The 22,214-nt window shown below is 40.7% G+C and overlaps 1 protein-coding gene and 1 long non-coding RNA gene across 4 annotated transcripts in view; one reads left to right on the forward strand and one right to left on the reverse strand.

The window, feature by feature from the left end:
- The window catches only part of LOC140225563 (uncharacterized), a 54,650-nt gene that overhangs the window by 8,550 nt on the left and 23,886 nt on the right, over positions 1-22,214 (reverse strand). The window lies entirely within an intron of this gene.
- LOC109040185 (uncharacterized) overlaps positions 15,808-22,214 on the forward strand; it is a 56,524-nt gene continuing 50,117 nt past the window's right edge. Inside the window, exons 1-2 of the mRNA XM_072304803.1 lie at positions 15,808-16,281; positions 20,661-20,879. Coding sequence (XP_072160904.1) covers positions 16,240-16,281; positions 20,661-20,879 — 261 coding nt within the window. The 5' untranslated portion in view covers positions 15,808-16,239. The remainder of the gene's footprint in view (positions 16,282-20,660; positions 20,880-22,214) is intronic.

Raw genomic sequence — 22,214 nt, forward strand, 5'->3', positions numbered from 1 at the left:
TGATTCGACCCTTAAAGTCTTATTCATCCAGATAGATAAGATGATTGTTGGTGATTTTTAAATTAAAATGCTTCATTCACCCTCATCCAATGAGAAGTAAGTCGCCATGATTCTAACTTAGAGGCATACTTAGGGGGCACAAGTTTATAAGAAAATCCGGGTGAAACGGTAAAACCATTTCCAAGCAATGGCATCGATATTAATCTCAATGAACCGTAGTTGCGTTGAAATATACTATTCAAAAGTAGATGAAAGAGGAAAAAAAACCAAGAAGCACGCAATCTTTGGTTTTGACTCGTTTTTACATCGATCTTTTAGAGTCAAATATGTCCAATTTTGTTGCACGTCCACGCTGCAGCCTGGTAAAAGCTCCAAATATAAAATAAAAAATTAAAGTGCTTTGAGATTCATTAAATTTGACACAGAACCAACTTAATATTTACATAACACACATTATATTTCCATTAATACTCCTTTTCCCCATCAATTTAAATGAGATTAATAATCCATGCAAAGTGTGCAAACGTTTCAAAATCATGAGTTGAAAAACGCTGACTCCGCGAGTTCAAATATTAGAGCCCAACACAGAGCGGAGCGGCGTGGGGCGTGCATGCCAACACGAAAGTGGGAAAAGCGCTCTGGCGCCTACAAACCTAAGGGAATACTTCAAGCACTGCGCAATGCTTGAAGTATCCACTTAGGTTTGTAGGCGTCAATGCACGTTCCGCGCTGGCTGGCCGCCCACCGCGCCGCACAGTGCGGCATCCTTATGTACGATGCGGACAAACATCGGTAAAAGACACTTAACTTTAAATAATGAAGTTAGTAGCACCGACACAAAGACAACCCTTTGGCACTAGCAAATTAAAACACTCGAGGAATAAGAAAATGTTATATATCAGGATATTTTGCGCATTTTTCGAGAAAAGTTCATTCGAAGTTGGCGACCTCAAATCAGCCATTTGTTAACAATGAAAAAGCAGCGTGAAACACCCAAACTTTAACTTCAAATATCTCTGACAGTCGCAAAAAGTCGTAGGATCTGTTTGGTAGAACTGAAGTTGGATATCTGAGGATTAAGAAAATTTCAACCACCCAGAGCGTTTTGCGTTTCAATTACTGCATTAAATTTGAGCCAAAGCTCGTCCGAGTAAATTTAGATCTCATAATTAACTGAATCAAAAGCAAGACACAAAAATCAAATCAAGGGGATGCGCGCGTATCCGTGGCAGTAGCTCGGAAGATCAGTCACTCCCATTCTTCCACGCTCCGAATGTTATGGGACCAGAAAATTTCGTTTTGTAAATACAGAAGATTTGAAAACGCCTTCAATTGAGGCGTGATACCTCACGCGCTCCGGAGAGTTCAAAGAGTTGTATCCCTGCGCCTTAGCAAGGCGATGGAAGCTTAATATTGAAGTAGCGTCCCCGCTTGGTTTTTCGGTTTTCCTGTGCCGCTACTGCAGTTTCGACCGTAAATTCGTAGTTAAAGAGCGCTGAAGCCAGGATTGTATTTCGGAAATGGATAATTTTTGAAGAATAATTAAAAATTAAGAAGCAGGAGTAATTTAATGCAAATGGAAAATCTTCATTTGAAATTTACGACTTTTTCCCGTGTATTTCTTATGGACCAGTGATTCTCGACCCGTTTCTTGCCCTCTTTCTACCCAAGTTTCAAGTAGTATTGAGTGAAAAATTTTAAAATGAACCATCATTTTGAGTCAGAAATCTTTAAGATGACGAACTCCAAAAGACAATATTCAGATGTTCGAGTTGTGAAATTTTGATTTTTGTCCATACAGGGCCGCACTGTGCGCTGCACCGCAGCGTGCCACGGCGCGCAGCGCCTCAAGCAGATATTTCACAACAGGTGTTACACAGTATCATACGAAACTTAAGGCTCTCCAACATATTAAAAATGACAGGCATCCTTTAAGATTACGGAGATTTCCTCGCAAAATAAATCAAGATACTACGGCACAAAAAGAGAGCGACAGTCCCAAAACTCACCAAGTCCTAGCACCCATATCTAATAACGTCCAGCATAATTTTTGAATTTCATTAGAGAAAAAAGTGACTCGATTCAGGGAGAAACATTCTTGATTATGCCGTTAAGAAAATTTTATTTTGAATCAAGAATAAAGTAGCTGAATGAAAGCGAGTTTCTGCTTGATGTAAGTGACTTTTCTTTTTATAGGTATAAGCATCTTTTCTTCTTCAAACAAGCATTCTTTTCTTCATTGATCCATGAAGAAATCTCGGCGGTAAATTTGAGCATATTTCTGCTTGAATCAAGTAACTTTTTCCTCTAATGAAGTTCAAAAATTATGCTAATCGTTATTGAATACAGATACTAGGACTTAGTGAGTTTTTCGACCACCGCTCTCTTTTTGTCGTCGTCCCTCGATTTAATTTTTTCAAGGGAATTTCGTGTTTTTGAGAGATCAATCATGATACATTGGGGCGCCTTCAATCTGTTATGATACTGTGCAACACCTCCGTCGCGAAATAGTAGCTCGAAGCACCGCGGCACTCCGGCGACGTCGCGAAGTTATCAGCACACAGAAAAAATCTGAGAGCTTTTAGCTGAGGCAAATCAAAAGGTTTATCCGGTTCAGGTGTAACAGTATGGGGATTTTCTCGAAAGATAATTAAGTCCTGTTGCATCAAAGAGGTTTAGAGAGTTTTAGTGAATTTTCCCTCGTGAAATTAATGCTCCCTTAATATTTTAACCAAAAATCTCAATTATATATTTTTCTCCGTTGGACCAAACAAAACAAAACAAGACAAAAAAAGCAAACCCTCATTCTTCCTTGACATTTTACATTTTCTTCCAAAAACTTCGTGAGTAATTGTCGTTTGTATTTATATGTGAACCAATTAACTTTGGGTCTCAATAATTGGTAGGTGGATCAAAACTTCCCTGCCAAAAAAAAAGTGTAGAAGTAAACTACTATAGAAAACACAGGTGTGCGGACAAAAATCGTTGCCAAAATGTCCGATAACCAGAAAACCCGGAGCAGTCAAGGGATTTTTTTCGCCCGAGTTTGTGACCCTGTGGTTGAAAACCGGCATTGAAGTAGAAAAGTGTCGAAAAAAATGACATATTTTTTTTTTTTTATTTCAGACCCATGTTTACAGCAATGAATCTTGCCGGTGGGATTTAATGACCGGTTAAAAACATTTTTTTCGGTGAATGTAGACACTCCCCTGTTTAAAAACAAGGAGTTACTAATATTCAGAGTGGGTCCGGTCTTTTTCTTTCGGTTCTTTTTCGGTCTTTCGTTTTATTTTTGCAAACAATTATTCTTGGACAAGAAAGTCGCCACTGCGCAGACCGCGTTCGAAGTTTCACCATCGATATGAATGAAAATGAAACGCCACGCTGCGTTGAGTGCCAAGATCTCTCGTTGCAGTCATGGGGAAGCCCCTTCGAATTCGAGCAGCAACTATTGATGCTCGGTTGTAATGGATTGCATATCCGTCGATTTTGAAGGCGATTTTTACGCGCGTCATAAGAGTACGGATGCACCGGCAGTAGTATCAAATGGCTCTTCCGGCCTCCGACAAAGCCACGATGTTACGTTATCGTCACTCTTTCTAGGAAGGTCCGTCGCTCTGCAGCCAAACCCTTTGAAATTATACCGTAGAGTTCATACCCTTTTGAGAATGAACGGACAATTTTGAACATATTTTCCCCCGTCTAAAGTCAAATGCACGCTACAAAATCTCGTTTTTCTGCCCATCACTTGCCACCAGATGCATATATACTGAAGCAATAACAAATCATTGTCAACGTTCAACAAATCGTTGTAACAAATCATGTCTCACTTTTAGATTTTTCGGTGCTTGAGCCTTTTTAAGCCTTTCCACATGTGAATCAAAAATTGACCAAGTAACCCCGGTTTCTGTCCGAATATCTTTAACAGATTCAGCGGTTAAGTTATTTTATTTATCGATGTTGCATGAGTATTTTACGGCAGGGACTTCATAAGTATATTTTTTCCGGTTCGATTCATCTAAAAAAAAAACTGCTCAAAGGCTCCTTTTCTTGCCAAGTAATTCGAATTTGTTGCGGTTATATTTGGACATATTTATGCTAAAAGGAACTATGTGCATAGGGATTGCGTGTGACATAGTTCCTTTTGGCATAAATACGCTCATTTCTCTCCTCTAGGGACGCCCTTATCGACTTTGTCCACACACTTAAAGCCTTTCCGAAGCATTTTAAGTACATGAACAACTCGATTTTTTTAAGGGGGGGGGGGGGTTGGAAACAACGACACTTGGAACACAAAAAAGTCGAAGATAGGACAGACGTATTCGTCTTTTTAAATTTTCTCCTGAATCTGAGTGACACTTGATTGGCAACTGTTGAGTGGAGCATTGTGATTTTACGCCTCGCGCCACCGCGCCTTCAATTTTGCAGACGCAACACGGACATCCATCAAGCACGAATAGTTGTATCTCTGCGCCGTCATCAACGAGTGTCCTTGCCGTATTGTGTTTGTCTCCGTTTGTCTTATTTGTAGTTGTACTTCAAGGGCTTTGTGAGCAACGCCTCTGTTGACAGAAGAGACGCATTCTGACTTCGTTTTTATCTTTTCTCACGAATCTAAGCGACCAACGGAAACCATTGCTACATCAAACCGTTATTACCTTGGTTTGCGGAGTCAATATTAATTATTCTCGCCGCGCGAAATGTGTTCCACATGGAATTTTGAAAAGCAGCAAGGTAATGTTGCATGCTGTCAACGATTATAGTGTCAACAAAACCAAAATCTGATCATGGGGTCAACGATTGTTGACGTCGTGCTAAAGCAGTGAAACGCAAAAATGGGCCATGAGCATGATGTCAACGATCACGGTGTCAACAAACAGAAAAATATCTTACTTATAAGTAAAATTAAATAATTAAGTCTACAGGAGAGGTTTGAGTCACGTATGGTTAGATTAGGTTAAGACTTGAAATTTGAAAGGTATCATAGCTGGAAGTTTTAAGTTTCGTTGACACCGTGATCATCTTTCGTAGGAGTCAGAATATTTATTTTTAGATGATCATGGTGTCAACAAAAACTTAGAAAAACTGTTTAATGACACCATGATCGCCGCCCATTTAATGCTTTCAAAGAAAAACAAGTATTCTATTAACAGAGGAGAAAAGTTGAAGAGGTTCTCAAGAATTTACGTTCACTTGTTTTCCAAAGAACAATTAAAATATGACAGGGTGTCTGCAGCGTGCTTAACGGACATACGTGGTTTCAAACTCTAGCCATCCATATATCAGACTGATTAAATTCGTATCTTATCTTGGAGGGTATGAATTCGATCGACATGAATTAATCGAACAAGAAAAAAAACGTGAATTGATCGACATAAACCGAACATATTATTTTAAAAAAACGGTATCGATTCGACCGACACGTGTGTACCGATCGACGTGATTCGATCGACACCGATTCGATAGACATACGAGTAATTCGAGTGATTCACGGGCTTGTTGTTCGATTAGTGGAGTTGTCGATCGATTCACGGGTTTGTAGATCGATTCACGGGTTTGTCCATCGATTTATCGAGTTGTTGATCAACTCACGGGGTTTGCCAGGCGATTCACGGGTTTGTCGACCGATTTACAGAGTTGTTGATCGATTCATGAGTTTTGCCAATCGATTCACGGGTTTGTCCATCGATTCAATGGTTTTTCGACCGATTCACGGAGTTGTTGATCGATTCATGAGTTTTGCCAATCGATTCACGGAGTTGTTGGTCAATTCACGGGTTTATCGACCGATTCACGGAGTTTTCGATCGAGTCTCGTCAATCGGTTCCTATTTTTATTTTTCACTGGAAAAAAAAAAACATTGAATCTACAGTCAAGACTCTTGAAAACATTGACAAGAAAAAATACTCTTGATTCAATCTGATTTTTGCTTGAATCAAAACGAAATCCGCTTAAATTAAGAGGCTTGGTTCTTGATTTGAGCTAGATTCTGATTGAATCAAGAGTACTTTTTCTTGTCGATGTTTTTAAGAGTCTGGACTCCAGATCCAATGTGTTTTTTTTCCAGTGTTCTATCGAATCATGTTGATCGAATCGGTACCGTTTTTTAATAATTTATCGATAGCTCATACGACGTTCTTGCATACACGTCGATCGAATCGGCACCGTGTTTTTGATAATTTATCGATCGGTCCACGTCGACCGATCTCCGTTTTTATTTCCCGATCGATTCATGTAAATCGAATCCATATCCTCCCCTCGTCTATTGGTCTATTCGAATTTTTCCGCGGAAATTCGACAACATCCGGAGGCTCATACGACGTTCTCGCCTAGCATCGGTCGGCGGCCGGGTCTCGGTCTCCGAATCCGAGGCGGGGATGGCGGCCCGAGACGGGGCTCGTTTGCGGCCGGATAAATTCCACCTCGCAGTGCGAATAATCGCCTCCATCCCCTCGGGGTGGGGACGCAACCCCCGCCCCCCGCCCCCCGCATCCCCCGCATCCCCCGCATCCCCCTCGAAGGGCGGCTCATTGGGATGCAGGCACGGCGACGCGAAAAAACCGCAGCGGACGGCCCGGCGCGGTAGGTGTGCGCGCCCGCCGAAATAATTAGAGCTTAATCAAGGGTATAAAATCCGGGGGCCGAGGGGGGTGGACGGCCTGGAAGAGGGGGCGGAGGGGTGGAATTCTAAATAAGGGTCAACGGGGATGCGGGAAAAGGCCGGCTCCGCGAGTCCGGGAGCGGGACCCATGGTCAATTTGAAATATGGGCGTGTGGAGCATTTGAAACACGCCGCGCCAGAGCCGCGTTGTCGGGTGGCGCTCTCTTTTAGGCGAGTTTGAAGACTCGGTAGGTATCGATGCTGCTGCAGGGTTGGAATTTTTCGTGGAAAATATAATCTTAAAATTTCAAGTGAAGTATTTCGTGAAATTATAGAAAAATATGAAAAATATTGTAATGTACCTATTTCGGACTTCCTGTCACACTTTATTTTTTTCAATGGAAAACTACTCAACGTCAATGCGTCGGTTGCGCTGGTCTTAGAATCGTGTTTTGATGCTTGATTCTTGCAGATTAGCTAAAAATAATATGATTTGTACAAACCGCAACTTTCTACGCTCAATATTATCGAGATATCGCCCTTTGAAAAGTCGAGTTTTCGACGTCATCCACCGCGGTAGTGACATCCTTGGTTTCCTCTACCTTGCTTTCATCCGAGTTCAACGTTAAAAAACTAGTACAAATTTGCGTCACACCGACTGATGAGAGAGCGGAGAGGCGTCCTGCGTCCTGCCGGCGCGAAACGCGCACTGGCGCCTACAAACCTACAGGGATACTTCACGCATTGCGCAATGCTTGAAGTATCTCTTTAGGTTTGTAGGCGCCAATGCGCTTGTCACGCTGGCTGCCCGGCATGAATCGTGTTTTGAAGCTTGATCCTTATAGATTGGCTTAAAATAATAAGATCTGTCCAAACCGCAACTTTCTACGTTCAATTATCGAGATATCGCCCTTATGAAAAATTCAGTTTATGACGTCATCCACCGCGGTAGTGACACCCATGGTTTCTTTCACCTTTCTTTCATTAGTCAGCAACGCACTCGTTACTCAAAACGAAACTTTGATGAAAAGAAGGTGGAGGAAAGCAAGGGAGTCACCATCGCGGCGGATGACTTTAAAAACCCGACTTTTCAATTGACGATATCTCGGTTAATTTTAAAAGTAGAAAGATGCCGTTTGGACGGATCTCACTGTTTGTTGCTGATCTACAAGAATTAAGCATCAAAATAGGATTCTGTGACCAGCGCAACTGACCAACTGGGCGTATTTATGCTGAAAGGAACTACACTGGAAAAAAGTGAGGTTGATTTAACATTCTGGATGTGAAAAGGGTGCGAGAACTTACAAAATGCTGTACCAGTTACTTTAGCATTTGACGAGTTCTCGCACACTTTTTTTTACATTCAGAATGTTAAATCGGCTTCACTTTTTTTTCGGCGTATGTGCAAGTGGAAAGATGGGGCGTGCTCCTGCAAACTGCATAAGGAACAATGTAAGAGTGGATATAGTCCAGTGGCGTGGCGTGAATGATCGATTATCGATATCTCGCCATTTGAAGCTATGATAAAGAATCGATTACTTAGGTGTTCGCTGCGGACACCCTGATAATCGATCTTTTTTCATAGGTTTGAGTGGGATATCAATCGATACATCGCAAAGCATGCCACGCCACTGATATAGTCCCTTTTCAGAAAATGGAAAAGCGGGATTTTCAATTAAATCAAAAGGAATTGAGCGCTAACTCGTGAGCCGTGGGGATGTGACAAGAGCGTTGTGGACAGGGCTCATGAGTTAAAGAGTCCCGCCACCCATCTCCCCGTTGTGCCTGGGCTCGATCGTTGCCGCTGACGTCACTGGCGCTTTATATTTCCCATTCATTCTTATGATCCTCAACTAACGAGCACACCCAATGTTTCTACTTGCACCTAGTTCCATTTAGCATAAATATGTCCAATTCTTGAAAACCTCCATAATTGAATCAGTGAGTACGATAACACACCAACTCGGAAAAATAATCAAGACACATGCAAAACTGAACAGAATGGGTAGAAGTTAGTCTAGGAAAAAGATTTTCGGTGCTGGAAGACAAGTACTTAAGAACACTTTAAAGGTCCAAGTTGGAACGGATGCACTAACTTCAATGACCTTTATGAAAATTGTCAGTCTTTAATGAAGATTTAAGATTTTCGAGTTACCGAGTTGGTGTGTTTTCGTTCTCACTGTTTCAATCATTCTTCTCTTTGCGAAGGGAACTCTGTGAAAACTTCAAGCAGCGATATTGAATTGTTCTCCTTCAAATTTAATGAAATAAGAGCGGAGATTTCTAAACAACGTAAAAGAGATACGTGGTCTCATAGTTTCACGGTCGACACGGTGGCAGTTCCTTTCGTAAACACGACCAAATGGACCCAATCCGTTAGCACTGAAAATTAAGTTCGGTCGCATGTGCCAAAGTTCGTTGTACCATATCATCCCAACTAACTCGGTTCGCCAAACTGAATTTTCGGTTCGTCAAACTTCGTCAAACCGAACTTGTGCGGTAGAGTGAACTGATGATGCAAGTTTGGTCATATATGCCGAACGTTCGGTTACACGAACCGAAAGTTCAGTTTGACAAACCGAAAGTTCAGTTTGACCAATCGGAAGTTCAGTTCGACAAACCAAAATTTCAGTTTGACAAACCGAATATTTGAGATGCTATGGAACACTAAGAAAAGGGTAAAGTTACCAAGAATTCAGGGTTCTATTTGATCCCAATTTTTCTTGGTAAAATTACCATTTATGGAATTGGTCATTTTACCGAGAAATCTCGGTAAAATTATTGACTTTCTCGGTAATTTTACCGGACCCCGGTAAAAACGCCAATATTTTTTTATCGACTGCGTGGTAGAATTACCGAGATAAAATGGCAAAGTTACCGGGAATTGATTACCAATAAAAGTGGTATTCTTACCTGAAAAAAACAGTAAAAATACCGGTTTCTAGGTAAGCTTACCAGTCTGTCTTGGTAAAATTACCAATAATTGGTAAAAAAAGTGAGATGGTAAAGGTACCAACGGACCGTGGTAAAAACGCCGAGAATTTTTTCTCAGTGTGAGCTTTCCTGGACGTGTGAGTCGAGAAAGCTCAACGAGCTTTCGGCGCTGGGGGGAGTGTCGGCAACGATGGCGGAGACAGTTAAACTTAGGCGTGGTAGGGCGCTAAGGGCGAGGAAGGTGGGGGGACGGGCGAAAGGGATGATTGAAGCGTGGAAGCGCGGGAAATTTATGCGGGACCAAGTCAGCTGCTGCCGGACAGAACAGGGACCAGGGACACGCCACCGCAGCACCCAGCCCCATCCCTGCCAAATCGCCCCCTCGCTCTTTCTTATTTCATAGGGTAGAATTTCACGCCCATGAAGAACATCTCTGTCGTGCCAAGGAAAAACGACGTAAGAACCTTCAGGCGTTGACAAATTTCGATTGATAAAACGCGAATTTCCTGTTAAAATTATGAAAATTTTTCTTCAGATAATATTGTTCACAATTTCCCCTAAAGTCCCTGAGTATTTCAGGAAAAAATATTCCTTCTTCCATAATGTATTTAAACTTTACTCAAAAATAAACATTTTACTGAAGGAAATGTGGCAACTCCCAAATGTTCATACGGCGTTTTTCCTTAGCACGGCAGATCTATCAGGATTCTATGGGTTGTATTTTTAGATTTCATTCAGCAAAAAAAAAAAAAAAAAAAAAAAAAAAAAAAAAAAAAAAAAGAACCAGCGCGATTCCAGTGTTTTCAAAACTGTACAAACCTTTCAACCTTTCTTTTAGAATTACTCAATTTATGTACAGTATTAAAATTTACACAATGGACCACTAAACAAGGTACGAATTTTAGCAATCTGATACATGTTTCTTAATCAGAATTTCACGTAAAACACGATTCACAGAACGCTAATTACTGAAACCAACTCCTAAAAAACATATTAACATTTTTATTTCGCATTGGCTACAAGGAATTCGAACTGTCCGCTCACAAGAAACTCAAAGCTCTACGCGAGTCAAATCGCGCACTACAACAGTTTCTGCAAGCCTCTCAATCGAGCAATGTTCATTTTCCACCATGTGTTGTTCAAACTATAAGCAATTTGCTACAGCTGAGCCAAAGCGTCAAGACTGAGGTTGCCAGATTTTTACATCGCAGAGACTGTCATGATAACGTTTAGCGCGCGATATGAATCACGTAGAGCATTGAGTTTTCATGAGCGGGTGGTTTGAATTCACGCATCAAGAATCATTAAATATCTTCGTCAGGAGTTAATTTCGGTAATTTTCGTTGTGTGCATCGTGTTTTACGTAAAATTTCGGTTAAGAAACATGTATCAGAATGCTGAAATTCGTACCTTGTCTAGTGGTCCATTACTTTCCTTTAAAATTAACAAATTTTTGGTGGGAAGTAAAAATTATTCGCTATTCTGGGAGATTTTTTAGATAATTACGAAGAAGCATCATTTTTACAACAAAATCACGGGCGAGCCTGCTTTTAAAAAGTGCAAACTCGGAGGAATTTCAAACGCACCGAAAAAATGGGAAAATTATTGCAATTATTTATGACCTACGGCAGTAACATCGCTACCTCCTCTCATTTTCCTCTGATGTTTGTAGGGGGGAAAAAAAGTATTTCAATAGGGAATTGTTGCTTGCTTACTAAAAATAACTTAAATAAGATACAATTCTTTGATTACTTATTTTGTTGGTTAGTTTGAAAGTTTGATTAGTTAGTTGCAGTTTTTTGATAGTTTCGATTTTCCTACTGTTTCCATGTACGAGGATTAGACAGATTTTTGACGGAAATCGTAGAGACCTGTGCCCGCCTCTGATTGCTGAAGTTGACATCATTCGGTGCGGCGCGAAACCGGGGCGTTTTAGTTGGAAAAGTTGTACGCTTTTAACTGCGTACTTCTCGGTTTCTGAGTTATACTTTTCTCGTTTTTCAAGTGAGTTTTGTGTTCTACGCGTCATTCAACTTCAGAAAAATGAATTCGCAAGTCAAAATTCGTTCATGGTTCAATTACCAATTACGCAACATAAAATTCAGCTATGCTAGAGTACCTATATAGGGCGAGCAGGGACATGTCGAAATGGATGTATTTCTGCCAAACAGAACTATGTGCATTTAGACTTGTGCCCTGAGACTCATAAGAACATATGCATAACAGGGCTCACGTCATAATGCACATAGTTCCGTTTGACAGAAATGCGTCCAAATATTGAACTCTTAGGGCCGAAAAGAGCAGAAAGCCTTTGAAAACAAATAAATTTCACTTTCAATCCTCAGATTCCAATACCAAAGCAAAATGGCCAGGAATGTTCAAAAATGAGCGTTCCTCCGCAAAAATGAGTACACTTACGCACAAACTAAGTCAAACATGTGCTTTGCAAATGACGGGCCGTAACAATTGTAATAATAGATATTTGTGTATAATTTGAATTCATAGGCTAGCTACCCCTCGGACCTGTAGAGCTCAATCATCTAACCTCAAAATTACCGATTTGTCCGTACACGGAAATAAGTGAAATTGCTGATTTAACAATTTTTTGGTTGAAAAAAGTGTTTGGCATGTTTCAGTTTAGACTATACAATACAGTCGAACCTCGATAACTCGAAGCTGAAGGGAAGCGATGAAAAATTCGAGTTATTGAGGTTTCGAGATTATCGAGGTTTCGAGTTAACGAGGTTTGGAGATGAAAAATTCGAGTTATCGAGGTTGGAGGTTCGAGGTTGGTGCTAGGTCAATTTAGAAAAAAAAACCGTTATTTGTTTTACGTTATCATAATAAGGGAATATTGGGGAATGAAAATAGGAACTAATATTTAACCTCACGTCCGATTGGGGTAGGGAAATGGTTTATTATTGGAAAAAATATGTACACAAAGATCAAGAATTAAATTTTAAAAAACTGAGTTATTCTGCTCTGCTGCAAGTGTTGCAAACGGTGTCTATCTACCTCATTTTCAAGTGTTACCAAAGCAGAAAAAACATCCTCGTTTTTTAATATCGTTGAGAGGGTGCTGGGTGGGATACCGAACTCTTTTGCAATTTGTTCCTTTGTCTTCGCACTTCTGTTTTTCACCGCCTCCAATATGCTCACTTTTTGGGCGACTCTCAACGCGGAACACTTGCGCATTTTTTTTTAACGCGTCACAACATTAACTGATGATAAACTGATTAACCTGCCACCGCTGATTGCCTGCGGCCGCCTTGAGATTATCTGGGCCGAAGCATCCTTCGAGTTATAGAGGTTTTTCTCCAATTCCTTCGAGTTACTGAGGTACATATTTGACACATGGTAGTTGCCTTCGAGTTATAGAGTTAAACCGCCGATTCCTTCGAGTTACTGAGGTACAAATGAGCCTCAAATGTCTTCGAGTTAACGGAACAAATTTTTCGAGTTATCGAGGATTTTGGCCTTCTGCGGAAGGGAACGGACATTTTCTTCGAGTTATTGAGGTTTTCGAGTTATCGAGGTTCGAGTTATCGAGGTTCGACTGTACAATAAATAACTGCTAATTTAACCATCCTCGTGGTTATATTACCTTTCAACTATTGTAAAATGTACATTTGAAACATGTCGGACATATTCTATGACAAACTAATTGTTAAATTAGCGATCCATTTTTATCTGTGTACTCTCCCTATGTAGGTACTCAAGGCTACCTATGCTAGATCCATTCAAATCATTTGACAATTTTAGCGCTCACTGGAAAAAAAAAAACACATTGGATCTAGAGTCCAGACTCTTAAAAACATTGACAAGATAAAATACTCTTGATTCAATCAGATTCAAGCTGGAATCAAAAGGAAATCCGCTCAAATTAAGAGGCTTGGTTCTTGATTTAAGCTTAAATTTGATTGAATCAAGAGTATTTTTTCTTGTCGATGTTTTTAAGAGTCTGGACTCTAGATACAATGTGTTTTTTTCCAGTGCTCTCCACTCACAAACCCGACGCGCTTAGGTCGAAAACGGGGAAATCTTGGGCGATCCGACAACAGCGCGCCTGCGGAGGCGAGATCCGCAACCCGCAAAGCGGCGCCGCACAGCTCAGCACCGGCAAACTTATACCTCCCCCGCTAGTTAGCGGCGCCCAGGGTCACCACAGCGGGCCGCTGGGTTGGGGGGGGGGGGCGTCCGGCTTTATCTGCAAGCGAGCTTTTTATCCCGCGCCTCCCCTCTCCCCCCGCCCCAACCAGCGCCGCGTTAACGCCCAAATTGGCCGCCCCGTGACGGGCGCCGGAGACCGCCGAGAAATACCGGGTGCCGACGCACAGTGGATCGAGTCAGTAGAAGAGGTCGGACAAAATTTGGAAAATGTAAACGCTTACAACTCTATTTATACGAAACGTTGAGGCTCTAAACGTGGCTCCATTGGTTTCCTCGTGGAATTTCCGTCTTTAAGCACCCCTTGAAATTTAAAATGTGACGAAATAAATATCAAAATTTTCAGGTTTAGTAAAAAATTTCATGTCCGACCTCACTAATTGACTCGATCCACTGTGGGGCGGCCGCGGCCGGCCAGCACAGAACGCGCATTGGCGCCTACAAACCTAAGGGGATACTTCAAGCATTACGCAGTGCGTGAAGTATCCCCTTAGGTTTGTAGGCGCCAGTGCGCGCTTCGCACTTTTCGCACGGACGGAATTCGGGATTTGCTGCCGGTAGTTGGATCCTTCGCAACCGAGACGATCTACTTCTGTAGGGTGGCGGAAGTAGTAGTAATATCCGTTTCATTTAAAACGGTGCCGTAGCAACTATGCTGCCGTTATAGCGGAGAGAGCAGCAAGTGTCAAATTTTCGAAATCGAGTTTCCTTCAAAATTCGTCGCGGAAAATACGCGTAACCAATGTGAAATAAAAAGGTTATTATCTTCATTAGGAGTTGGTTTCAGGAATTTTCGTTGTTCTACGTAAAATTCTGGTTCAGAAACATGTATCAGGATGCTTGAATTCGTGCCTTGTCTAGTGGTCCATTGAGGTCTTCCCTGAACATTTTCGCGTTGATGATCTCATCGCGTGATAAATACACTGAAAAAAATGATTTGCTGTTTCAGCATCTAGGATATCAAAAATGTGTCTGGTGAACCTAAGATGCTACCTTGATATCCCACGCAGTTGAATTTGCATTCATAGGTTGTAAAGTTAATTGCAAGGGCAGTAAAGGCAGCATCTTGGGATCACCAGACACATTTTTGATATCCTAGCTGCTAAAACAGCATATTGAATAGCATGAAAATAATAACGTTCCCAATCACTGGCGAGGCGTGAAAGATCGATTCTCAATATTCCTACATTTGAAGCTATGGTAAAGAATCTATTTTTAAAGTGTTCGTTGCGAACACCCTGTATATCGATCCTTTTTCGTAGGTTTAAATGGCAGATCAATCGGTTTATCGCAAAGCATGCCACTGCCACGTCAATGAAAAATACCTGCTATATAAACTTGTCGCCCAATACTGTTGATCGGTGTGTAGGAAGCCCTGCCAAGACAGGGATTTTTCCATCAAAGTTATGTGACAACGATTCAACGATCGATCCCTTGATAAATTCTGGGTCAAAGTCCTGATGACCCTCAAGGCTATGGCCCATTTTCATATTGTTCAAGTAGAGCATACAGGGTGTCCCATACGACGCGTCAGAATTGTTTCTGTTTTTGTTGTGACCGTAATTGCAAAAGCCGGTGTCAAATGGACCGCGTTCAGCAGAGAGGAACTAAGCTACACCAGCCATTGCCAAATTTGACCGGGCAATTTCATATTTTACAAGACACACTGGGGGAAAAAAAACACATTGGATCTAGAGCCCAGACTCCATCGACAAGAAAAAATACTCTTGATTCAATCAGATTCAAGCTTAAATCAAGAACCAAGCCTCTTAATTTGAGCGGATTTCCTTTTGATTTAAGCTTAAATCTGCTTGAATCAAGAGTATTTTTTCTTGTCAATGTTTTCAAGAGTCTGGAGTCTAGATCCAATGTGCTTTTTTTTCCAGTGTGCTATTCGGCACGCACATTTCTTAATAATTGATCTGGAGACTGAAACACCGATCATTCAAATATAATCCAACTGATGATTAGAAGCCCGGGACACCTTGTATAAGCATAGATAGCTCATCATTCAGATCATCGTACATATATAGGCCAATGTCAGGAGGAAAGCCTAATCCGAGGTTGCATTTTGTGTGCTTCGGTAAATTCTTCATACTGCATTTTCATCGTGCGTACAAATAACAGGTGACAGGTGACCTTAGAGCACAAGTGAATTATTACACTTTAATTTCAGCGATTCCGAATTTATTTGAATTGTTACGCTTTCAAGCCCATCATACATATTCCCCGATGGCAACTCTGGGTCACGCATGAAAAAAGACGTGCTTCAATCAAGGTTGCCTGGTTGTGCAATGAAATATGGATATTTTACACGGGTTTAGACGAGGGAATTTTTGGCACCATGTGGCAACGATGACTTCAATGAACTCGAACTCCCGACCCAATCGCAAATGATCCTTGATAATTCAACTCAAATATTAGTATGTTTGTTTCAGGCGACTACTTATACCCATCTCATTCTTACCTGCGGAGTTTTCTTGCAGTAGGTGCTCATAGGCACCGTTGTTCTATTCGGACGAACCCAAACGGACCGGATGGAGACATCAAGCGAAATTGCGGCCGTCGGCCTACTTCTCGTAAGTTCCCATAAGATTTCATTTTGTGCCATCTAAAACATTTACTCGTAAATTGTGCCACCAAGTTGAATAATTCTAGAAAACTTGTCCTCAAAAAATGTTACGAACCTAAGTCTTAAGTGCAGGCAAATTAGGCGAGGTCTTAAGTGCGGAAAGGACATTCCTTACGGGCATTTCAAAGGGCATTACGGTGTCTCAAAATCTTCAATGCTACTTTGCACTGAAAAAAAAAAAAAAATATATCGGTGTATATACTAAGAAACGGATAAAATTACCAAGAATTCAGGGTTCTATTTGATCCCAGTTTTTTCTTGGTAAAATTACCATTTATGGAATTGGTAATTTTACCGAGAAACATCGGTAAAATTATTGAGCTTTCTCGGTAATTTTACTGGACCTTGGTAAAGACGCTAATATTTTTTATCGACTGTGGTAGAATTACCGAGATAAAATGGCAAAGTTACCGGGAATTGATTACCAATAAAAGTGGTATTCTTACCTGAAAAAAAAACAGTAAAAATACCGGTTTTTAGGTAAGCTTACCAGTGTGTCTTGGTAAAATTACCAATAATTGGTAAAACAAAGTGAGATGGTAAAGGTACCAACGGACCTTGGTAAAAATGCCGAGAATTTTTTTTTCAGTGTGTATTTTAGAGAGGAAACTATTCATTGAGTTATCTGAAATTTTTCGCTCTCGCCATCGTAAAATCATAAAGAAAATTCAGATAATTTCACCGAATTCCGTACAATTCAGGCACGTAGCCGTGGTGGGGGGCTTGAGGGGCTCGACCCCCCCCCCCCCCCCCCGAAAGCAAAAAAAGGAGGAAAAGAGAGAAGGAAAGAGGAGACAGAAGATGAGAAAGATCGAGAAAAGAAGAAGTTTGAGACCGTCGAAGATCTTTAATTATTTATCTCTTTTAAAGTAGACTCTTAAATGAAAATACCGTGTTCATTCCTAGAATTTTCGTCAGAAAAGCTTCAAAATGCGTCCAAATAGAGTTGGAATTTCAAAAATGTTCCAGCTTTGTTGAATGTAACAATTCGAAAGTAGTAGGTATGTTGTGTTAAAGTAAAAAAAAAAGCATAATTATCCTGCAGACATTGATGGAAAATCTGCGTCACGGAAGCCTCGAAATGCTTCCAATTACAGTTAAAATTTCAAAAATGTTCTAGATTTATTGAATGCGTAATTGGAAAGTAATTTGTGCTAAAAGTAAAAAAGGCGTAATTTTCATGCAGAAACTGACGTAAAATCTGCGTCACGGAGGCCTCGAAATGCGTCCAAATAGAGTTAAAATTTCAAAAAATTTCAGGATCTTTTCGAATGCATACATGCATTTTTTGCTGAAAGTTCAAAGTGGAAGCGTAAATTTTCTGTAGACATTGATGGAAAATCTGCGTCACGGAAGCTTCAAAATGCGTCTAATTAGATTACAAATTTCTAAAATTTTTCGGGGGAGGACCGCCGGACCCCTCTCCGGATTGGGGGGTGTTCCATACCCCCCAGACCCCCCGATAGTAGAGGGACCCCGCAAGTCCCCCCCCCCCACCGAAAAAAAATCCTGGCTACGTGCCTGGTACAATTTGTCCTAATTATAATGGATGAAACGTCAGCGGAGTTTCTGGGACACCGCAACCAAGAAATGCCTTTTCTGCACCCCCGCGCTCCAAATTCAATGAAGATTTCAGCAAGTTGGCAACACTGTTAATACTCCATTTAGATCTATTGAATATATCGATTCTAGATAAGACATGCTGCCTCACATGGAATCGATTGTTTAACATACATTTAAATGGAGTAAAAACGTATAGACCGTATTCGATAACGGTTCGATGTATCGTTTGGTTCAAAACAATAGAACATAACCTCAAACCAAACTGTAAGGATTTTAATTGGAAAAGCTGAAAATGAGAAATTTCCTGACAATTTCACTTTGCATTGGAATTTGGTACTCAAAAGAATAAAAAATCTGTTTCAAAAGATCCGTTCTCTCAGATTTCTGAATTTACTTTTGAGGCTATGTTTATGTTTTGAACCAATCGATATCGATACAATCTCACCCGTTTGATGTATCGAATACGATCTATTGCCAACTTACAAGAATCACCACTTCTCAAATGTAATGGATTCTTCACCATCAATGGAACACGTCATATCAATGTTTTCATGGCGATGTGCGGCAATTTTTTTAGAAGTTTGTTCAAATTTTTATTTTCTTCCTTTTGAAAAGATTATTTTTAAACAGACAACCCAGCCTTCAGAATGGAGTTGATTTGTTTTTTTTTTTAATGGTGAAATCATGTTCCACGTGCGTCGTACAATCTAAAATAAGGCTCAAGCTAATCCAGAGGCGAGGCGTGAATGATCGATTATTATCGATATTTCCTCATTTGAAGCCATGGCACAGAATCGATTATTGAGGTGTTGGTTGCGAACAGCCTGTTTATCGATTCTTTTCCATAGGTTTAAATGGCAGATCAATCGATATATCGCAAAGCGCGCCACGCCTTATCTGTCTTATTCCCGTTTTAAAAAACTCGGAAATGCAGGAATGGTGCCATTTCCAAGTCAGAAAAATCGTACGTTCCCGCACGAAGGAACGTAACTTCATTCCAAGGTTGCAAAATTGACTCAAACAATTAAAATTTTTTACAAAAATGTACCCGTGCCAATGTTTTTCAAAATTTGTCTGATTTTTGAAAGAGATCAGAGAAAAGATCAGTGAAATTTTCAGTTAGAAATGCCCACGCTTCTCCTGGTAAAAGTACAAATTACGAGGAGAAATTTGGCAGCATCGGAATGTAGTTCCGTGCTTTCGTGAGGGGACGACGAAATGTGCGGCTCTGCAATACTCATGTTTTTCATAGGAGTGTTACAAATTTCATTACGAGCTCACAAGGAAGTATGATTTGATGGATTTGGTCCAAATATTCAACTTAAACATTTGGTCAAAGTAACTCAAAGAAATAATGACCGAACAAACATTAATCGCATGTTTCGGTTATTATTTGTTCTACTTCCCACATTAACACAGAAATTCGGGTACTTTTCCTTACTGCAGTATTTGAGTCCAATGTCGATCTTACGTGGAACTGTTTTCATTTGCATAAAGACTTCATAGAAATGACCTAGGTTCCTCGTGAGTTGCATGGTGGCGTGGCGTGCTTAGCGATGTATCGATTGATCTGTCACTTAAACCTTTGGAAAAGGATCGATAAACAGGGTGTTCGTAACGAACACCTTAATAATCGATTCTTCACCATAGCTTCAAATGTAGGAATATTGATAATCGATCTTTCACGCCTCGCCAGTGATTGGGAACGTTATTATTTTCACGTGGAAGGACATGGAAACCGGGTGATTTTCATGTGAATCCACTTGGTACATTCTAGTAGGACCGAAGAAGCATTTTTCAACGGAAAAATGGCCATATTTTGGAATTTAGTTGATTTTTTGGCGGTAAAATCACCAGGTTCACCAACATCTGGGTATTTATCCTCGATCTTGTTGATATTTCATCTCTACGGCAACACTAAATTCCTTCCATTTATACCTATGGTAAATAATCGATTCGTGCCGGCGCACCTGGCGACCTGGCCCCTCAAAGAATCGATACATTTCCAAAGGTTTAAAATGGACGTATTTCTACCAAACAGACCTATGTGGAGGTGAGAAATATGGGGTGTGCTCTCGTCAAAGCTGCATAAGAAGAAATGTAAAAGTGGGCGTGATTCCTTTTGAAGAATTGGAAAAGCGGGATTTTACATTCTATCAAACAGACCTATGTGGCAACTGAATGCGGAACTCATGAGCCGCGGGCATGGCAAGAGAGTGTTGTGGACAGGGCTCATGAGTTAAAGCGCCCCGACGACGATCTCCCCGTCGTGGCCCCGACTCGATTCTTGCCGCTGACGTCACTGGCGCTTTATTATTCTCATTCACTCTTACGCAAAGAGAACTAACGAGCACACCTCATATTTCTCACCTCCACATAGGTCTGTTTGGTAGAAATATGTCCAAATGAGAAGAACGATGTTGCCAATTTGCTGGATCTACCAATGGCCATCACCCATGTCTCAACACGTCGTCACCTTCCAGGCAAAGTATCACAAGCGCCATGCGACGTTTAAAAATTTCCGCCGCCATTATATTTTTTTACAGAGAATTGTTCAACGAAGCTGTCCGAAAATTACACCGAATTTTCTTTGTGCTGCCGATAAAATTTAATGAAATTTTCGAACAGATTCAACCAACAATTTCTCAGTAAAAAAATAAAATGGCGGCGGAAATTTTTAAACGTCGCATGGCGCTTGTGATACTTTGCCTGGAAGGTGACGACGTCTTCACGTGATTTTAATCATCAGATTTTCCAAACCAGTTTTTGCACGTGTTTCTGACCATGGGCTTACCACCTGCATCTCTGGCAAGTAGTAAGGCATACGCGCCAGGGGAAGCTTCACACAATCCAGCGGCAGAAAGAAGACTGGCTGAAAGAAACTTGCTATCAAAACAAGGAAAAAGCGCGGTAGACACAACCGCGGCTGGATGGAGTAGTAAAACAACAGGGAGTGAAATCAAGAATGAAACGTCCGACATGGTAGGCACTTTTTCCTGTCATTTTATTGGCTGATGGACATTTGCTCAAAATTTGTGGGAAGGTCCAATTTCTTATGGACATTTGCACAAAATTTGTACGGAGGTCCAATTTCTTGTTTGCCTATATGGGGAAAAGTGGACAGTGGGCCTATTGCAAACTTTTGCTAGAGCAAAAATAACAGTTTTTGCCATCAGTAAATGTCTCAAAAATCAAAATGAGTACATTGGCAAAGTTTGAAATGCTCTCCTAACTTCACAATCTGCGTAAAAAATTTTTGTCGCAGAGCGTTAGGGAGCTCTGTAAAAGCGGCTGTTTGTGTGTATATTTTACCGTTTCCATCCACCGGAGGTTTCGATTCTTGATAAAGGTGGATTTTCAGCTTTTGCGCATTGCATTCTGGGTACGACCGATTTATTTCAAATGTTATAACTATTTTGATGGATCGTTTTGGGAAAATCAAAATTTCAGTCTGAGGATCAATGTCAGAGGATCGGCTTAAGGAATTATATATTGTGATGATACAGAATTATATAGTGATGATGATGATGATGAAGATGATGATGATGATGATGATGATGATGATGATAGTGGTTCATATGGAACACCACTGATAGTCGTAAATGAACTAATGTTTCTCGATCTGTGAACCATACCAAGTTATCTCGTACCAACCTAAGGTATATGCGGTATTATTATATGTTGCCTTTACTACTGTTAGTGGTGTTCCATATGAACCACTAATTGGCTTATAAGCCATATCTTTTTCTCAGTGTTAGTCCAGTACCAGTCTACAGTGTTAAAAATGTCTAAGATTTGTGATCTAATTAGACGCCATCATAAATAATGATGAAAAACAAGAAAATTCTAAAAAGTTCGTTTTAACTATGAGTGGAAGGTTTGCCATCGACGAAAGTTGGCCAAAGTGACTATCTTACCCTTTAATGAACATACTTGAAGGAAAATTTGCTCCTCCGATGATATATGATCGTCATGAAATAGCAGGCGCAGCGCGTCGAATGCCAAGAAACCCGAATTTTCCGCCAAAATTAGCCTTCAGACTCATGTTTAGGCCAGCATTAGATCCCAAAATAGACCGAAAATGACCAAGGCATGATACATTCCGTAAAATTTAGACTTCCAATGAGCGAAAAATCGTAGAATTGAAGAATTTCAGTGTTTGGGCCGTAAAACGGCCTTTATCAAGGCCCCTGCTTTGGCAAATGCCCTTAATATTAATAGTCATTTACCGGTCTGCGCCTCTAACTGGCGCCCATGTTCCATGTGGGGGGTTGGGTAGCCATTTTCGATTCGGGGGCTTAATTTTTTTTAGGAGTG

This window comes from Bemisia tabaci, chromosome 10 (genome assembly GCF_918797505.1).
Source record: "Bemisia tabaci chromosome 10, PGI_BMITA_v3".
Classification (NCBI taxonomy): Eukaryota; Metazoa; Arthropoda; class Insecta; order Hemiptera; family Aleyrodidae; genus Bemisia; species Bemisia tabaci.